Here is a 19,133-nt window from a genome sequence, read left to right as displayed (position 1 = left end):
CTCCATAAATTACCTTGTCAACTTATGTTACTAGGTGGACCCAGGAGGAGACATACAAACTTGACCCAAGTCAGCCAGACCAGCTTTCTGTCTCAGTTTGGCTACATGATGTTACTTAATGACTACACTTTCTTTAACTTCTGATGGTAGAGTCACCTGTTGGTAACCATATTCAGCCATGTGCATGTGGAAATATGAGGTGGTCAGAGACAGGGAATAATGAAACAAAAATATGTATAAAAATAAGAGACCAAGGACATTAGTTGCCTTGTTTCTTGTTAGCATCATAATCCTGGCTTTGCTAGCATATGAGTCAATTTTTGCTATTTGAGATTCCTAGTACATCCATGTGACAAACTTTCAGTTATAAGATGAATAGGTTCTGAGGCTCTAATTCACAGCATGGTGACAATAGTGAATAATACTGTGTCATCTGCTTAAAAACGGGCAAGAGAGTAGGTCTCATGTGTCCTAGCACACACACCAAAAGGTAACCATGTGACGTGATGATGTGTTAATTAGCTTGGTTGTCAAGATCATTTCAAAATGTACACATACAGCAAAGCATCACATTGTGCACCTCAAATATATACAATTCCTATTTGTCAATTTTAGCTCAATAAAGATGGAAAATAATGACAAAAAAGCCTAATACACCCATGCAGTGTTCAGCTAGGTTGAGTAGATATCTTGCCCCACATCAAGATAACTTTGGCTAAAATAAGGGCCCACCAGCTCCAAACTATTTTAAATATGACCCTTTAAGGTCAAATGTAATTGTGTTTACTCATGATTGTCAGAGGTTGGTCTTGGTCTTTGGCAGAATAAAAATAGTTCCCGTAGTAGAGGTATGTGGGCAAGGTATTAAAGAAGTCAGAAATGAGTGTGAAGAATCATTGCTCTGAGAATGAGGTGTGATGTTAGGTGTTTTTTTTTTTTGGCTGTGAGCAAGAGAAAGAGACTATACTTAATGTGAAAGGGCTTACCAGAAGGATATGGGGTAGCTGAGAGAACTGAAGAACTAATGCCAAATCCTGGAAGGGCAGGGCAAGGGGATCTGTGCCTTTCTAGGATCTATGGTTCATGGAGAAGGCTCCACCATGAATCATCATCTTGAGATTCAAAGACCCAGGAAAGAATGTCTGACTGGTTGGTATAAGGAAACAGATTCAATGTTGTCTTTCTGGGGCTTTACATCTTCACTGAGATGACCAATACTATCTAAAGTGAGAGTACTAACCCCTGAGAAAGGGGCTAGAAAAACAAATAAAAAAGCTTCAGTGTTTTCCACACATCCCAACTTTTGACTAGCAATGTGCTTTGGGACCTGAGATTCATGTTAAGTCAATATATAATGTTTCTTCTACAGAATTCTGATTGTTTCAAGACATTCAGGACCTAGGTTCCATCTGAGAATTACAGGAACTTCCCACACTCTTCCTGAGCTTTATGGCTCTTTGTTGCCATGGTAGCAAGCGCACAACAGAACCCAACGACAACTTGCTCTGAGGAGCAAGCAGAGGACAGCAGCTGGTGATTGCTTCTGCTATCCCAGGCCATTCTCATCAGACTGCAGACTTACTCCAGAGACCACTCCTCTAGGGCTGACATTGACCTTCTAGATCTCCATAACTGATAAAGCCACAAACCAACCCTTTCCAAAAGCACCTTGTGAGAAGACAATGGCTGGCCACTGTACATGTCTTTCACTTAGACAAGCCCTGAATCTAGCTTCTTGGTTTCAGGGGGAGTTTTGGTCTTATCTTTGGACTCATCTCACCCACCAAAGCAACAGCAGAAAGCAACAGAGGAGTTATCTGGTGACCAAACATCAATGGATAAAAACTGAATGTTATCCCCTGGCTGGTGTAGTCCAGTGGATTGAGCATGGGCTGTGAACCAAAGGGTCACTGGTTTGATTCTCAGTCAGGGCACACACCTGGGTTGCAGGCCAGGTCCCCATTGGGGGCCATGTGAGAAGCAACCACACATTGATGTTTCTCTCCCTCTCTTTCTCCCTCCTTTCCCTTCTTTCTAAAAATAAATATAAAAAAATAAAATCTTTTTAAAAAACCTGAATGTTAGCAATAGACATGCCTACCAGGAATCCTGCTGCTGGTGCTCCCCCCAAAACCTACCATCATGGAGCAAACTCTGTGGGGCATAGGAGGATCATACCTGAGTTTCTGGAGAGGGCAACTTTGAAGTTTCAGGACGTCATACAGCATCTTTACTCCACTGTACCCCAGGAAGTTCTGGCCCAGGTCCAGAGTGACGAGGTTCTTGTTGCTACTAAGGGCAGATGAGAGGTCGGCGCAACTAGAAGGGGTGATCGCACATCCCCATAACCTGTAGGTGAAACACAAAAATTCACTGATTCATTCATTCAACCAGTGCTTATTGGTGCATCCTTTGTTCCAGGCACAGTCTTGGGTGTTGGGCACCCAACAGTGAACAACACGTGCCTCTTCTCTCAGAGTTTGGGAATAGGAAATAGAGACACATCTAGTGTGCTATATACAAGGTCAATGCAAAGGAGGGTTATGAAGGGAAAGGGGTACAGGGAGAAGCTGGCTGGAGAGGACATAAGGGGTGAAGGGAATGAGCCTTGAGAGAGCTGGAGTAGGAGCCTTCTAGGCAGGGTCATAAATGATGCAAAGGCCACGAGGTTGCATGTGAGTAGCATGTAAAACAACCTCGAGGCAGCCGGCTGGAGTGTGAGGTCATCGAGAAGAGGGGCCCAGCTGGAATAAGGCCCTTAGGCCATTGTAAACATAGGGTTTTACTTGAAAGGAGATGAGGAACCACTGCGGGTGCTGATCAGGGGGGTGAAGAGTTGCTCCTTAGAAGTAAGTCTTGTGCTTGGCTGAAAACTGTAGGGGAACAAAGGAGTCAGGATACTGATGAATTTGAAAGCTCTGCAACAGCCCACATGTTACTAGCATGTGTGTGGGAGTTGGGAACATGTTCTAGATACCTGGAAGGGGGTAGCATGATTTCAACAAGGATTGGACATGATATGTTTTTAAATATTTTATTTATTCATTTTTTAGAGAGGGGAAGGAAGAGAGGAAGAGAGGGAGAGAAACATCAATGTGTGGTTGCCTCTGATGCGCCCCCTACTGGGGACCTGACCTGCAATCCAGGCATGTGCCTTAGACTGGGAATTGAACCAGCGACCCTTTGGTTCTCAGGCCTGCGCTCAACCACTGAGCCGCACCAGCCAGAGTTAGACTTGATATTTAAAAGGAAAAAGGAACAAAGGATGACATGCAAAGGATTTTAAGTAAATAAAACAATCTTTTGAGATCAGGGACTGGATCATGTATTAAGTTTACCCTAGGACTTAGAAGAGGCTAAATATAATAGCAAACATTCAGTGTGCTTCTTGGCACATGGTAAAATGACATACATACACAATCATAATCATCTTTTCTGATAGATGCAACAAACTGTTTCCTAGAGTGTCTAACTGAGATTACATGGCCAGAGAGTGGCTGCTGACCAGATGAAGGGCAGCCATCCTTCCTGCCCCAGCAGTGTGTGTGATTAGGAGAGACCACCATCACCACATACCTTGTCCCTCTCCCGGAAACATCGTCAAGACCAGCGTCAAGGACCTTCTGCCCTATCTTTTCTCCTAGGAGTTTTGTGGTTTCAGGTCTTATGGTTTAAGTCTTTAATATGCTTTGAGTTCATGTTTGTGTATGGTGTAAGGGTCCAATTTCATCTTCTGCATGTGGCTACCCAGTTTTCCCACATTATTTATTTATTTTTTATTTTTTAATTTTTTAAATTTTAATCATTGTTCAAGTACAGTTTTCTCCCCCCTACTCCCATTCCAGCCCACCCACCCAACCCTCCCCCCTTCCCCCCATTACCCCCTACCCCTAGTTTTTGTCCATGTGTCCTCCAAATTTGTTCCCGGAAACCCTACCCATTCCCCCCTGAAATTCCCTCTTCTCTCCCCTCTGGCCACTGTCAGACTATCCCCTATTTCAGTGTCTTTGGTTATATTTTGCTAGTTTTCTTTTTTTTGTCCCACATTATTTATTAAAGAGACTGCTTGCCCCATTGAGTATTCTTGGTGCCTTTGTCAAAGATTAGAGGACTGCAAGGACTGAATGGGAAGGGTTTACAGGAACAAATTTAAAGGACACATGGACAAAAACTAGGGGGAGGGTTGTAATAGGAGGGAAGTGGGGAGGGATGGGTGGGTGGGCTGGAATGGGAGTAAAAGGGAGAAAATTGTACTTGAACAATGATTAAAATAAAAAAAATTCTACCCCCCCCCCCAAAAAAATTTAGAGGACTGTATACATGGGGGTGGTTATTTCTGGGCTCTCTACTTTGGGTCTTGGATCTATGTATCTGGTTTTATGCCAGGACCATATTGTTTTGACCTTATAGTTGGAAATCAGAAAGTATGATGCGTTCAGCTTTGCTGTACTCTGTCAGTGTTATTTTTAGCTATGTGGGGTCTTCTGTGGTTTCCTATGAATTTTGGGCTTTCGATTTTTTTTTGTGTGTGTGGGTGAAAAATATTATTCTAGAGAATTTAATAGATTTTTTATTTGTTGATTTTTTTTAGAGAGGAAGGGAGAGATAGAGAGATAGAGATAGATAGATAGAGAAACATCAATTTGTTGTTCTACTTATTAATGCATTCACTGGTTGATTCTTGTATGTGCCCTGACCTGGGATCAAACCACAACCTTGGCATATGGGGACAATGCTTGAAGCAACTGAACTACACAGCCAGGGATATTCTGGAGGATTTAAAAATACTGAACTGAATTTATTCCAACCCTTTGTATTACAGTTGGAAATACCACTACACTGATATTTCAGATACAGATTAAAGTTTAAAACCACCCCCCATAATTTACCATAGACATCTTAGGTTACACAATGGTTTCTTCAAAGCCTCACACAGAAACTTCAGTCCAGTGACTCCAATGTGGTTCAGCCCCAAGTCCAAGTGTGTGAGGCTTGAATTTTGTTGCAGGATCATTGAGAGATTAATGCAGCCATCAGAGGTTATGTTGCAGTAGTATAGCCTAGGAACCAATCACAGGAAGAAGAAAAAAACTATTTTAGTGATGCACCCAAACCATGATCAACGATTTGAAGCCACGGGTTTTAGACCAGGGACACATGGAAATGAAAGCATGGGGCAGGGTGGCAGATGGGATAATGCTCCCTTCTTCCCACCGAAGATGTCTACATCCTAATCTCTAGTGTCTGTAAGTACATATCACATTCCACACAAGGGGACTCTGCAGATAGGACTGAGTTAAGGATCTTGAGATTTGGCAGTTAGCCAGGTGCACCCAATGTCATCACAGGATCCTTAGAAGGAGGGAATAGGAGGGAATGGAGCGAAAACCAGAGGGAGAGATGCAATGAGGGAGACAAAGGACATTTGAAGACACGTCCTACTGGCTTTGAAGATGGAAGGAGAAGCCATGAGCTGAGGGATGGAGGGCTTATAGCAGCTGGGAAAGGTGGGGACATAGACTCCCCCCTTCAGCCTCCAGAAGGAATGTATCCTTGCTGACACCTTGATTTTAGTTTGGGGAGACCCATTCTAGGCTTCTGTCCTCCCTAATTTTAAGATCACAAATTTACAGCTTCTTCATTTGTGACAGTTTGTTACAGAAGCCAGAAGAAAATGACTGGTTTCTATGATTTCTACTCTAACCATGGGCAGAGAATTTCAATCTTACCTTGGTCTGCCACCTTCTATTAGGGGACATGGCCAATTATATTTCCTAAATGCAGTTACCAGAAAAGTAGTATCTTAGATGAGAAGGGCACCCACTCTGATCTGAACATGTGTGGTGCTAGATCTTAGGTATCAAGTATCCAACTACATGGCATATCAGTGGCATTTCATCTTGACTTTTTCTTTTTGCCTTCTCCTTCCTGCCTTACTATTATAGTGCTCTAACCTTGGTTATATTAGCAGAAAACTGGAGATGGCTGATGTTACCATGGGCTGCTGCCACAGGCACAGCAATGACCCTCATAGGGGTCCATGACCTAATCCCCAGGACTGTGACTATGTGACCTTATACAAGGGGTCTTTGCAGATGAGATTAAGACTAAGGCCCTTGAGGTGGGGAGATTACCCTGGATTATACAGTGGGGCAGAATCTAATCACATGAGTCCTTTCTTGCTGAAGTGAATAGAGGGGTGACATGAGGACTCGACCCACCATTGTTGGCTCTGAAGGAGGAGGGAGAGAGCCATGAACCAAGGAATTCAGGGCTCTTTAGAAGATGAGGTGAGCACTCAGGTAGCTCTCAGAGAGCAAAAATAACAGAGATATTAAAACTGAATCTCTGGCCCTGGCTGCTGTAGCTCAGTGGACTGAGCAACAGCCTGCGAACCAAAGAATCGCTGGTTCGATTCCCAGTCAGGGCACATGCCTGGGTTGAGGGCTGGGTCCCCAGTAGGGGGCACATGACAGGCAACCACACACTGGAGTTTCTCTCCCTCTCTTTCTCTTTCCCTTCCCCTCTGTCTAAAAATAAATAAAATCTTAAAAAACCCCTGAATCTCTGAAGAGAAACAGTGCAGCCCCATTTGTCTAAAAAATTGTTCTATGATTTTAGTATTTACAGGAGGATTCTATTGAGTTTCTTGGTAAATAATACCATCTATCCCCAACTTCACTTACAGTTCATGTTACATAGTTCTAAGAACACACATTAAAAAAAAAAAAATCAAACCTAGAAGTCAGCTACATCCTCCAAATTCCTAGAGAATATTAATACTGCTTTATAAAAAGATTTGATTTATTTATCTTTAGAGGAGGAAAGGAGGAAGAAAGGAAGGAAGAGAAACGTTGATGTGAGAAACATCGATTGGTTGTCTGTCGTACGCACCACAACCAGGGATTAGCCCACAACCTGGGCATGTGCCCTGACTGGGAATTGAATTAGCGAACTTTTGCTTTGCAGGATGATGCCCGATCCTCTGAACTACACCTGTCAGGGCACCACTTGAACTCTTTTTTTCTACCACTCTCTCCCCAGGTCTCATCAGATCTGACTATCAGCATCATACTTGGGGTATTCAGAGAAATTATGAAGTGCTCACAGTACTGTCTCACTGGAATCCAGTACACACACACACAGCCCATGGGGACTTACACCAAGGTCTGTAGTTGACAGTCAAGGTAACTTAAGCCTTCGCACAGAAGTTTTACCCCGCTATCCCCAAGGTCGTTCTTGGCCAAGCACAGGTGTGTCAGCCTCATGTTGACAATCAAAGCAGAAGAGAGATCCTTGAAATAGGCTCCTGTAAGTTGATTGTTTTCCAACCTGCAAAAGCACCACACCTGTGGTAAGACAGCGAGAAGATTTCTGAAGGCCAGCCTTCTCGACTGATAACTCTTCTTGTTAATTCCCCACTCGCTCTCAATGATCATGTGCTAATGATCAGTCATGAAGGAACAGGAGCCAGAGAAGAATGAGATGCATGGGAACCAGGTGTTCCCATTTTTCCCAGGTGTTCCCATTGTAGGTTGCCCAGCAAATAGGGCTGTTACCATAGCTCTTCCTTATGTAGCCCCAGATCTAAACATGAAGGGGCCCCATGGGAAAAGAGGATAGACTTACGACAACCTCTTCAGGAAGCACTGTGGGTTTCTCAAAGTCAAGTACAGCAACTTGGCACCCTCATCCAGGATCTCATCTGCCGTGAGGTTCAAACATGTGAGGGACTGGTTGGTTTCCAGGGAGGAGGAGAGATCAGCCCATTGCTCAGTGGTGGCAGAACACGACACCAACCTGCAAGAGAAATGGGATGAGAAGCATCCATCAGTTGCTTTCTGTACAAGCCCCAACTGGGAATTGAACCCACAACCTAGGTAATGTGCCCTGACTGGGAATCAAACTGGCAACCTTCTGGTGTATGGGACTATGCTCCCACCAACTGAGCCACCTGGTCAGGGCTGAAATCATTCCTGAGAACCAGACACTGGGTTGTTGTTTCCAGTTTCATCCCTCACTGCACTCTGTTATGTTACCTTCTATGTTGGGTATCCATTTATTCATTGAGAGACAAATTAGTGACCCAAAGCTTCAAAAAAACAAAAAACAAAAAACAGAAACAAAACAAAACCACACACGATGCATTTCCCTGGTGAATCCTGACAACAGAGAGAAAGGAAAGTCGAGAGTAATGATGCTCCCTACATGTGCCTGGACTTGGTTTTATTTGATCCTCTCTCAAGTCCTTGTGAGATATGTATTTATTCCATTCTACTCATGGGAAGAAGACCTAGTTAAATAGCCCACAAGTCTACAAGTACAGGGAGAGCTGTCTTTCAAGACCAATGCAGCACATTAAACTCTGTTTCTGTTACTACTCAAATGGGGTCACATAAGGATCAGTGGAACCCAATGATGAGTGATAGTCACCATTATAGCAACCAAGTGGAGCATGTCCTGGGGGAAAACCTGGTGCTCCTGAAGCATCCTTTCCTGGAAAGATAAGTCTGGCAGCTGGTATTGTGAGTCATGACCATGAGAAACATGAACCATGAAAAAATGATCTCCGATTGAAGATGATAACTCTTAGGTATCTGGCTGTTTATGTGGACTTGGAGCTATTATGTAGTTGTCCAGGGTGTTCAGTGATCGACACAAGTGGAAACTAAACTCCAGCCTATGTTCATTGATTTTGCAATGAACATAGGGAGAGGGAGAGGGAGAGGGAGAGGGAGAGAGGGAGAGGGAGAGGGAGAGGGAGAGGGAGAGGGAGAGGGAGAGGGAGAGGGAGAGAGATCAGTTGTTTCCCACACGCAGCCCTGACCGACAACCGAACCTGCTACTTAGGTATGAGCTCTTACCGGGGATCAAACCTGCAACATTTTGGTGTGTGGGATGATGCTCCAACCAATGCAAGCACTGGCCCAGAGCCCAGCCCATTTTCTGTTCTGGGATGTGTACCCTTGGTGGTACTGTTTCCAATCAGAATAAGATTTTTTTCTAATCGATGTAGAATTGCACCAGAGGCGTGTGACAGCTACCTCTGCATGCTGAGGGTTCTCCGAGATGGTGAGCTATACCTGAGATATTGCAGATTACATTTTGGGTGCCTCAAGATCTCACACAGGGTGGGAAGCATATCATTCTGATCATTCCCTTCGAGGGTCAGATGTGTTAGTGTCTCGTAACCGCCAAAACAGGTGCAGATATTCCGATAAGCATCCATGGGGGAAATATTTCTGAGGCTAGAGCAAGGAAAACAAAGGTGAGTTTTTGTACCTTTACTGCATATATGTGGAAACAAATGGCTGCAGTATATTTAGACATCATGTTACAGAACATACAAGGGGGGCCTGGGACGATATACTATTATTGAAAAAAAGCCCCCAGGTCCGTCATGTCTGCCGCCCGAGGAAAGACGTCTCTCAATGCCAGAGATTCGTGAAAAGGAAAGGAAATGTTTATTTAATGCTATACAAACTTAAAGTAGTGACTTAATGTCTTTATTAAAAATCCTAAAGTCCCTTAAAACATCCACAAACAGACATAGTCCTTCCTTCCTTCCCCCTTTGCCCAGTCCAGAGTACCGTATCTCAGGAAAGGAAATAGAAGTCCATGGCTCAGGCAGTCCTCTGGTTATTCCCAGCTAGTACTCCATCTCGACTGGGAGGCCTCCCTGGGTTCCCGGCACCCTCAGCTGAGTCGCCGGGATCTCTGCCAAAACCAGGTGGTGGTTCCCCCTTCTAAAGCTTCGGGGGTCCCCACTCTGGCAAAGGCATGTGGTCCTCTCTCCCAAGGCTACGGAAGAGTCCTCACTCTGTCCAGGCCGCGTGGTTCTCCCTCTCAGGGCTGCGGGAGTCTCCACTCTGTCAAGGCTGCGTGGTTCTCTCTCTCAGGGCTGCGGGAGTTTTCACTCTGCTAAAGCTGTGTGGTTCTCTCTCCTCAATAGCTGTGATCTTCTCTGCACTTCCACAGCCACGTGGTTCTCTCCCTCAATGGCTGCTGTGTCTCAGTTTAAATCCCTGCGCCAATCTTCCTCTGCAGCCCCATTTCTGACTGCTCCTACACTCGGCCTCACATGCCAGAACTCATACCCTTCCAGCTTTACTGGGCTGCCATCATGAGTCTGGGCAGATGTGGCCCCATGTCCTGGAGCCAATCTTCTCTGAGCTCCCACACAGGCACTGTAACTCAGGGGACCTGCCCCCCAGTCCCATCTTGGGGGGAGGTCCCTTTCCATCCCCCTGGCCTTGAGCATGGCCATAGCTATTTAGCATATCTAAGTGACCAGCCAAAGGCTATAGGTATGTTAAATGACCATGCCATGGATTAGCTGTAAAGCTGCCCTGCATGTTCTTGCTCTGGGTGCCCCTTCTCCCAACTCACACCTGTGGGGGAAGGGGTGAAGACACCTTAAAATCTCCTGGACACCTTGAGTTCTGGACCTCATTTCAAATGCCTATTTGGGACCCCCCCTCTTGGCTGCACCCTGTAACAATCAGACACTATTTTTTCATATTTTCACCTTTATTGAGGGATTATAGACAAATAAAAATTGTGCATATTTAAGGTATAGGATTTAATGTTTTGATATATAGGTGTACTTGGTGAAATCATGGCCATAATTAAGCTAATTAGCATATCATCACCTCCCACAGTTACCATTCCCTTTTTTTAATTTTGTGAACACTTAAGATCAAATCTCTCTGCCAATTTCAAGTATACTGATACAATTTCAGAGTGATGAAAAAGCCCACCAACCTCAATATACTCCCCCATAGGCCCAGTTGCTTCCATATTATTTATTCATAAAGATGGAGTCCTTATGACAAGGAAAAAAAACTACAGACTAAAATTCCTCATAAATACATGCAAAAAACATCAACAAAATATTAATAAAAAAAGTCAATGCTCTCTGACCAACCGAACCACCCAGCCCAGGACATTATCTACATTTGTTGAGGATTTGCAGACAGACACATCCACCTCCAAGTGAACTTTAATGTTCAGACCTGTTTCCGCACTTTGAGACCATTTCTCTACATGAAATTCCCAGTCAGGGGTGATTTTGTACCCACTGGGGACACTTGGCTACTGTCTGAAGGTATTTTTGGTTGTCACCATTGGGTGTGTGTGGGTATGACAGGCATCAGGAGTTAGAGATCAAGAATGATGCTCAACATTCTACCAGGCACAGGACAGCCCTCACAGCAAAGAAATGTCCACCCCGAAATGTCAGCAAGAAGTTGAAAAACTGTGCTCTGCATGCAGCCGTGGGGTTGTTATAATAGGATTGAAATTTCTCTCACAATCTTGATGATGTCCTCAGGGTGTTTTGTGGACATCCAGCTATGTTTCACATTGTGTCCAAGTTACTTTTTTAAATAAGTGGGATGGTGGTTGCCAGGGGCTGGGGAGCAGGGGTCATGGGGAGTTACGGTTTAATGAGTATAAAGCTTGGTATTTGCAAGATGAAGAGAGTTCTAGGGATATATGGTGGTAGTGATTGCATAATATGAATGTAGTTAATGCCACTGAACTATACTCTTTTAAAGAAAATTCCCACCTGACTCTGGCTGGTATAGCTCAGTAGATTGAGTGTGGGCCTGCAAACCAAAGGGTTGCTGGTTCGATTCCCAGTTAGGGCACAAGCCTGGGTTGTGGGCCAGGTCCCCAGTAGGGGCGTGAGAGAGGCAACCACACATTGATGTTTCTCTCCCTCTTTCTCCTTCCCTTTCCCTCTCTCTAAAAATAAATAACATTTTTAAAAAAATCCCCACTTGGGGATGTGTTTATTGATTTTAGAGAGAGAAGAAGGCAGAGAGAGACAAACACTGATGTGAGAGAGCAACATCAATTGATTGCCTCCCATATACACCCTGACCAGGGATCAAACGCACAACCAGGTATGTGCCCTGACCAGGGATCAATTCCACAATACTTTGGTGTAGGAGAGAATGCTCCAATCAACTGAATCACTGGGCCAGGGCTGAACTGTACTCTTAACAATGGTTAAGATAGTTAGTTTTATGTTAGGCACATTTTGCTACAATAAAACCTGGAAAAAATTACATGATTCAGCAGACAAATTTGAAGACTGGACCACCTCACTGTCTTGCATCTTGAGCACTTGGGTGGAGTCTGGGACAACAATTCCAATACGGCACCAAAAGGCTCGGTCATGCCCTAGGGTTTTTAGTCTTGGGATTCACTTCTACTTACACCACTGTCTGGAGATGACAGGTAGCAGAGGCAATTTTTTCACAAAGGATTCTAATGGATGAGGTACTGAGGAAGCTCTGACTGATATCCAGATGGATCAGATTCTTGTTTGAGTCAAACAAGGAACAAAGGTCCATCCACAAAGAAAGCATGTGCGGATCATTCTGGGACCTATGGGGAAGCAACAAAGGAAGGAATTTACCAAATAGTGCCGGAGAGAAAACTCACATTTGTACATCATAGTGAAAGTATTTAGGACAGATGAGTAGACGTACAGCCCAGACTGACAGCTGTCAGAGGGGAGGGCATTGAGGGCTGGGGGAGAAGGATGAAGGGTTAAGACATGCACATGGTCATGGGGAAAAAAATAAAATAAAAATGAACTATAAGTAAATAAGTAAATAAGTTCAGTCTTTGTATTTTTTTACCTTAAAGAAAAGGAAGTACAAATGAGTAGTTACAGAATAGTCATGGAGATGTAAAGTACAGCACAAGGAATAGAGTCAATAACATTATAATAACTGTGTACAGTGCCAGGTGGGCCCTAGCCTTACTGTGGGGATCACTTCATACGTTGTATAAGTGTCCAACCACTATGCTGTACACCTGAAACTAATATAATATTGTCTGTCAGCTGTGATTGATAAAAAATATTAAAAAGACTAGGTTATACCTTTGGTTTTACTAGTGGTGTCTGCCTTGACCAAAGACACAATTAACATCAATGACTTTATTATAAATCTTGAGGTCACCTGAGGAGGACAAGTTGTTATACACTTAGAATCTGCAACTTTTATTAAAAAAAAAGATTTTATTTATTTATTTTTAGAGAGGAAAAAAAGGAAGGGAGAAAGAGAGGGAGAGAAACATCTATGTGTGGTTGCCTTTTCTGAGCCACCTGCATGGGACCTGGCCCACAACCCAGGCATGTGCCCTGACTGGGAATTGAACCAGTGACATTTTGGTTCCCAGGCTGGCACTCAATCCACTGAGCCACACCAGGCAGGACAGAATCTGTAACTTTTCAAAGAGTGTGGTTAATGTGTGCTGGGGAAAAAATTAAAAGGTGGTGTGGGGTTTAGTGTTAGCAACTGTCTTATCAAGATAAGATAAAATCTAGCCACTAAGTGGAGCACCTCCCTGGTAACCCTGCTCCTGAAGGAAGTGATTTAACTGCTGTAGTGAGGGCTGTAGACCAGCAATGCTCTGAGCCGGCTGTGATGTGTAGAACAAGGGGAAGTGGCTAGACCATATGAAAAACAGATTCATGAAAAGCATGAATTTGCCTTACAGACCACAATTATCACAATGAAATCTTTTTCTTCTTGGACAGCAGCTGTAAGAATCAGGCAACCCAAAGTTAGCTTAGTTACTGCCTTTCAATACCAGCCCTTTCATAGATTTTAAGCACACCAAGACTAAATTAAAGAAAAAGAAAAATAGAGAGTATTTTGGCTTGGGATCTTGGATGGAAGACAGAGAGAAGGCTCTAGGGGTACAATATTTTTTTCATTGAAAGCCTCTCTTAAATAATCCTCCTGCATTTGGATGAGAGAAGGAAAAAAAAACAGAATAAGGATGAGTGGTAAATAAAGTCTGTGGACTGCTGGTTGGTTATTCATAAAGTAGAGAAATATTTGTGCCAAGCTATCAAGGTCTTTTTAAAAAAATCCTTACCTGAGGATATGTTTACTGATTTGAGAGAGGGGGGAAGGGGGAGAGAAACATTAATGTGAGAAAGAAACATGGATCAGTTGCCTTCCATACATGCCCTGACCAGGGATCGAACTCGCAACCTTTTGGTATACAAGACGATGCTCCAACCAACTGAGCCACCCAGCCAGGGCAAGCTACCATGGTCTTAATGCTCCCTGGTGGTACTGCAAGTTTATGACTCTCAGCTGAGTGATGAAGGAATGTGAGAAAATGTTCAGGAAATATGGAAAACAGTTACCTGCACCAGGAAAGAAATGAGGGCATTTTGTTCTGGCCCAATAACTATGCATGAGGATTTTGGATGACAACCTAGGGTGTGGAAGAGGTGGGTCGATAAGATGTCGATAAGATGTTATCGTGCTGGGGGGACTCTACCCAGCACCACGAGGTACTGATTTTGAGGTCACAGGACAGTAAATAGACTTGAGTCTTAATCCAAGTCAAGCACTCTTTTCTGAGGCCAGTGTCTCCATCTCAACATGGAAGATTACATGTTTCAAGTAGCCGCCAGGTTAGAAGCAGTGTTTGGAAATTCTATCTGAGCTCTGAGGCTGTTACTTGAGTCTAAATCAAGAAATAAGCCAGGTGGTGGTATAAGACAAATCCCATATGATCTCACCTATAAGTGGAACCTAATCGACAAAACAAACAAGTGAGCAAAATAGAACCAGAGACATGGAAATAAAGAACAAATTGACAGTGACAGTGGAGGTCGGGGGAGGGAGATAATGAGGGAAAGAAGGGGAAGGGTCAAGTCAAGGGGCATGTATAAAGGGCTTTGGCTGGTGTGGCTCAGTGGATTGAGAGCGGGCCTGGGAAACAAAGGATCACTGGTTTGATTCCCAGTCAGGGCACATGCCTGGGTTGTAGGCCAGGTCCCCAGTAGGGGGCATGCAAGAGGCAACCAGACATCAATGTTTTTCTCCCCCTTTCTACTTCCCTTCTCTTCTCTCTAAAGATAAATGAATAAAATCTTAAAAAATATTAAAAAAAGGGAACATATATTAAGGACCCATGGGCAAAGACAATGGGGTGGTGGAGAGGATTGAAAATAGAAGGTGGGGGGTGGGTAGGGCAGTGGAGAGTAATGGGGGAAAAATGTAATTGAACAATAAAAAATTAAAAAAAAAAAGAATACCAGGCTCAGAACTGACTGTCTATCTCACATTCTAAGTCTGTCCAGGTGTCTGGGAAGAGAACTTCCTTGATTATGGATGAGGTGTACCTTTCAGAGCCCTGTTTCAACCCCTGAGGACAAATCTTTGTTTATCTCACAGGCAGTCATTCCAAAAATGGGACAGTCACTTCAGACAGCTCCTGAAATCTACATACCAACAGAAAGGCTAAAACAGGTTGACCCACTTGCAAAAATTGCTCAAAGAAAGGTTGCCAAACAAACTTGGGTTCCAAAGCCCCCATTCCTAATCTGAATACCATAGTATCTGTCTTGAATGATGAGCTGGTGGGAAGAAATTCCAGCAAGAAGAAAAGACTGACCTTAAACCCCACAGAGCAGGCTACCGTCTTCTCCAATGGAGCCTGGAGGAGGCTAAAGGTGGAGAAAGGGAGAGTAAGAGGGGGCAGTTCTTACCTCTCTTCCCACATGTGTGATTCTGAGGCTTCCTCATTCTCCAGGAATATCCCCTTCTCCACCTGCAGCGAAATCGTCTCCAAGTTCTGACAATGCTGGAGACAGAATGCTGAGTGCACAAGGTCCACTTTGTTTTGCAAATGCAGGGACATTTCCCTGGTGTGGGCCGTGGCCTCCTTCACAAGCATCTCCTCCTGAGATTCGTAGAGACAGTACAGTACCTCCTTCATGTCTGTGGTCGAGGAGAAGGGATCAGTCCCTTCAGACAATGATGTCAGTAGCTCCTGCTTGATCCCAGGCCGCACTGGGCAACCGAAGGTCATCTCCAGCTCCCTGGCTCTCTGCTCATTGGAGAGGCCGAATAAGAAGTAGCCCATGTGGGTCAGGTTGGGGTTCTTCAGTCTTTCTTCCTTTGAGAGCAGCGTCTGCAGGTCCCTGATGTCTGGCTTGCAGCTGCCCCTGTCTTTCTGCTCCTCGCTGTCCAGAATGTAGAACACAGCAGCCAGAAGCTGCTGGACACTGAGGTGGATGAAGGTGTAGCAGCCCTCACAGTGTGTGTCCTCCTGGAGGATGTTCTTGTCCAGGAAAGGTTGGAGGTCGGACTCCTGGAGCCCCAGCCTCTTGAGATCTTCTCCATCCAGCGTGGACATCTGCGCCCAGAGGCCCCCAGCAGCCAGGAGACACACTGCCCTCAGTGCAGCTGCCAGGGGTCCTCGGGGGTAGTCGGCAGGGACTGGCGTGAACTGGCCACACAGGAAATGCAGGAAGAGTGAGGTGGTGGTCTGGCAGGTGGTGGCAGGGTCTTGTCCTTGCTCCATCTGCCAGCTCAGGCATGTGCAGGTGACCCAGCACACAGGGGGCATGCAGCCCATGTGGAACAAAGCCGGGTTGCTCCTCATGGCCTCAAAAGCTCGCAGGGCTTGGTCCTCTTGTTCAAAGTACTTCAGGAAGTAGTCCCTCCTGCCCAGCTCCGAGAGCCCCTCCACCTCTATGAGGACAGGCTGCTCAGCCAGGAGTCGGAGCTCTCTCAGGGTCCCCGGGCGTGTGGTGACCAGCAATGTGGCCTTGGGGAGCAGTTTCCTCTTCAGCAGACTGGCCAGCAGGATGGACACTGGCTTCTGCTTTTTCCAGTCGCCACAGATGTCATGAATGACTGACCCCAAGGGGACCCTCAGCTCATCGAAGCCATCGATGACAAATAGGATGTTCTGGCCTTGGTCTGGGATCTTGACCTCCTGCACATCCAGCCTGGTCTTAGACAGCAGCTCTGCAAACGTGCAGGTCCCCTGGCGGTTCATCTCCTTGCATCTGAGATAGAAGGCGAACTTGAGTGTCTTGGGGAACTCGTCCTGTGTCCACTCAAGCATCCACTTCTTGGCCAGTGTAGTCTTCCCGATGCCTGAAGGGCCGTGCAGCACCACTGTGTATGGAAATGGCCCTGGGAGCGTCTCCGGGTTACAGAAAGTTTTCAGCCTCTCATAGCTCTGGGTGAATTCATGGGATCTGACTTCCGGCCAGTAGTTTTCCTTCCAGGTTTGCCCGATTGCCTTCACTCCACTTCTGTGTTCCGCCCCTTCACCTTCGGTAACATGAGACAGGAGGTAGACAGATGGAGCTGGTTAATCATCAGGAAGAAAGTGCTTTGTGTTAAGCAGGAAAGGAAAAAACAAATGGAGAGGGTTATAAATAGCTACCTGACACCCAGCTCAGTGAGGAAAATATCACACAGACCTGGTTTTTCTCCTTCCAAACTTTCTTTTACTTCTTCTGGGTGTGTGACACCTTTGCTCTGTACTTGTGTGAGCCCTGAAAAATAGAAAGTTAAAGTGAACTTAACACAAAATAGGTGTACTATATACACAATAGAATATTACTCAGCCACAAAAAAGAATGAAATCTTGCCATTTGTGACTACATGGATGGACCTAAAGGATATTGTGCTAAGGGAAATAATTCAGACAGAGAAAGACAAATATCATAGGATTTCACTTATATGGAGGAATTGATGAACAAAATAAATAAACAAATAAAACAGTAACAGACTCAGATAGAGAATGGGCTGATGGTCACCAGAGGGGAGGAAAGTTGGGGGACTGGATGAAAAAGGTGAAAGGATTGAGAGGTACGTACTGGCAGTTACAAAATACAGGGATATAAAATACAGCACAGGGAATATAGTCAATAATAGTATAATAACTATGGATGGTGTCAGATGGGTACTAGAATTATTAAGGGGATCACTTCATAAGGTATATGAATATCTTACCACACTGCTGAACACCTAAAACTAATACCAAGTAGCATCGAATGTAAACTATCATTAAAAAATAAAATTGAAAAAACAATTCCATGCCTAGGGGGAGACATAGATCAGTGAGTTAAGTCAGTATCTCCAGTGATAGTTTCTCGATATCAGTATATTTAAAGTTCCCCAGGATGTTGCCAAGGACAGGTGCAGTTAGTGACCCCTGACATAAGATGTGGTTCTCCACTCGGGGCCATTGTGCCCCCAAAGAGGGACATTTGGCCATGTGGAGAGACAGTTTTGGTTGTCACCAGCGGGGAGAGTGGGCTACAAATGTCAAGGGTAAAGGTATTGGGACACTAGCATGGGAGTACCAAGGCTGCTGCTAACTATCCTACAATGCACCTCCAGAAAGGAATCCCCCAGCTCCAAATGCTGCCAATCTGAAGGGAGGTGAGGCTTTGACTGTGCGAGTGGGTGGGTGTTTATAGACATTCTGTTTTGGAAGGAAACATGATAAGTAGGAACTGCAAACGAAACAGAGGGTAGGTGGTAATTCAGCATCTTGGAGGACATATGAGAATACCATGAATACATTTCAGAAACACTCTGGAATGGGAGAAGGGATGTAACATGGTGAGGAGTCCAGGGTAGGTATCCAGTGCCCAGAAAGAGTGGAAATAGCTAGAATATAAGAACCAGGAAAGCCCAGGCTGGTGTGGCTCACTGGATGGAGTGCTGTTCTGCGAACCAAAGGGTTGCCAGTTCGATTCCCAGTCAGAGCACATGCCTGGGTTGTGGGCCAGGTCCTCAGTAGGGGGTGCTTGAGAGGCAACCACACGTTGATGTTTCTCTCCCCCTCTTTCTCCCTCCCTTCCCCTCTCTCTGAAAATAAATAAAATCTTTAAAAATAAAGAACTGGGAAAGACACCACCAGTCTTTGGGAAGGTCTAGCATATCTATTCAGGACAGGCAGCAGTTCAGGACAGTTGAATTCAGAACGTCATTTCTGTGTTTCTCATCCCTGGATGCTATTACTCCTTCTTCCTGGGACACAGCCTGCTCACCTTGGAGTTCATCCTTTGCTCTCTTAGACAGATCTATCCGATTCATCTTGTCAAAGACCTGGATGGTCACCTTCTCCACCCAACAGCGGGGAAAGCTGCTGGTGAGAATTTCTGCCAGTTGTTTCCCGTTGGCCTCTTCTATCTCCATCTGGGGAATGTGCTGTAACTCATCTTGGGGGGAAATGGTCCTCAACAGAGACTTAAATTTGTTCAATTCATCCTGGTTGAGTTGTTCCAGAAGAGGCTGCAGGTTGAAACCCAGCTGTGCAGAAGGTATCATCTTGTCCTA

General features: G+C 44.9%; 1 protein-coding gene across 1 annotated transcript in view; it reads right to left on the bottom strand.

The window, feature by feature from the left end:
• The window catches only part of NLRP2 (NLR family pyrin domain containing 2), a 19,790-nt gene extending 657 nt beyond the window's left edge, over window positions 1-19,133 (bottom strand). Inside the window, exons 1-8 of the mRNA XM_036013526.1 lie at window positions 18,752-19,133; window positions 15,533-17,111; window positions 12,226-12,396; window positions 9,084-9,248; window positions 7,630-7,800; window positions 7,162-7,332; window positions 4,890-5,060; window positions 2,179-2,349 (exon numbers count right to left, since the gene is read on the bottom strand). Coding sequence (XP_035869419.1) covers window positions 2,179-2,349; window positions 4,890-5,060; window positions 7,162-7,332; window positions 7,630-7,800; window positions 9,084-9,248; window positions 12,226-12,396; window positions 15,533-17,111; window positions 18,752-19,124 — 2,972 coding nt within the window. The 5' untranslated portion in view covers window positions 19,125-19,133. The remainder of the gene's footprint in view (window positions 1-2,178; window positions 2,350-4,889; window positions 5,061-7,161; window positions 7,333-7,629; window positions 7,801-9,083; window positions 9,249-12,225; window positions 12,397-15,532; window positions 17,112-18,751) is intronic.

The sequence above is a fragment of the Phyllostomus discolor genome, chromosome 12 (genome assembly GCF_004126475.2).
Source record: "Phyllostomus discolor isolate MPI-MPIP mPhyDis1 chromosome 12, mPhyDis1.pri.v3, whole genome shotgun sequence".
Lineage (NCBI taxonomy): Eukaryota > Metazoa > Chordata > Mammalia > Chiroptera > Phyllostomidae > Phyllostomus > Phyllostomus discolor.
The sequence above is the reverse complement of the archived record's forward strand: the minus strand, read 5'-3'. Positions and strand labels throughout refer to the sequence as shown.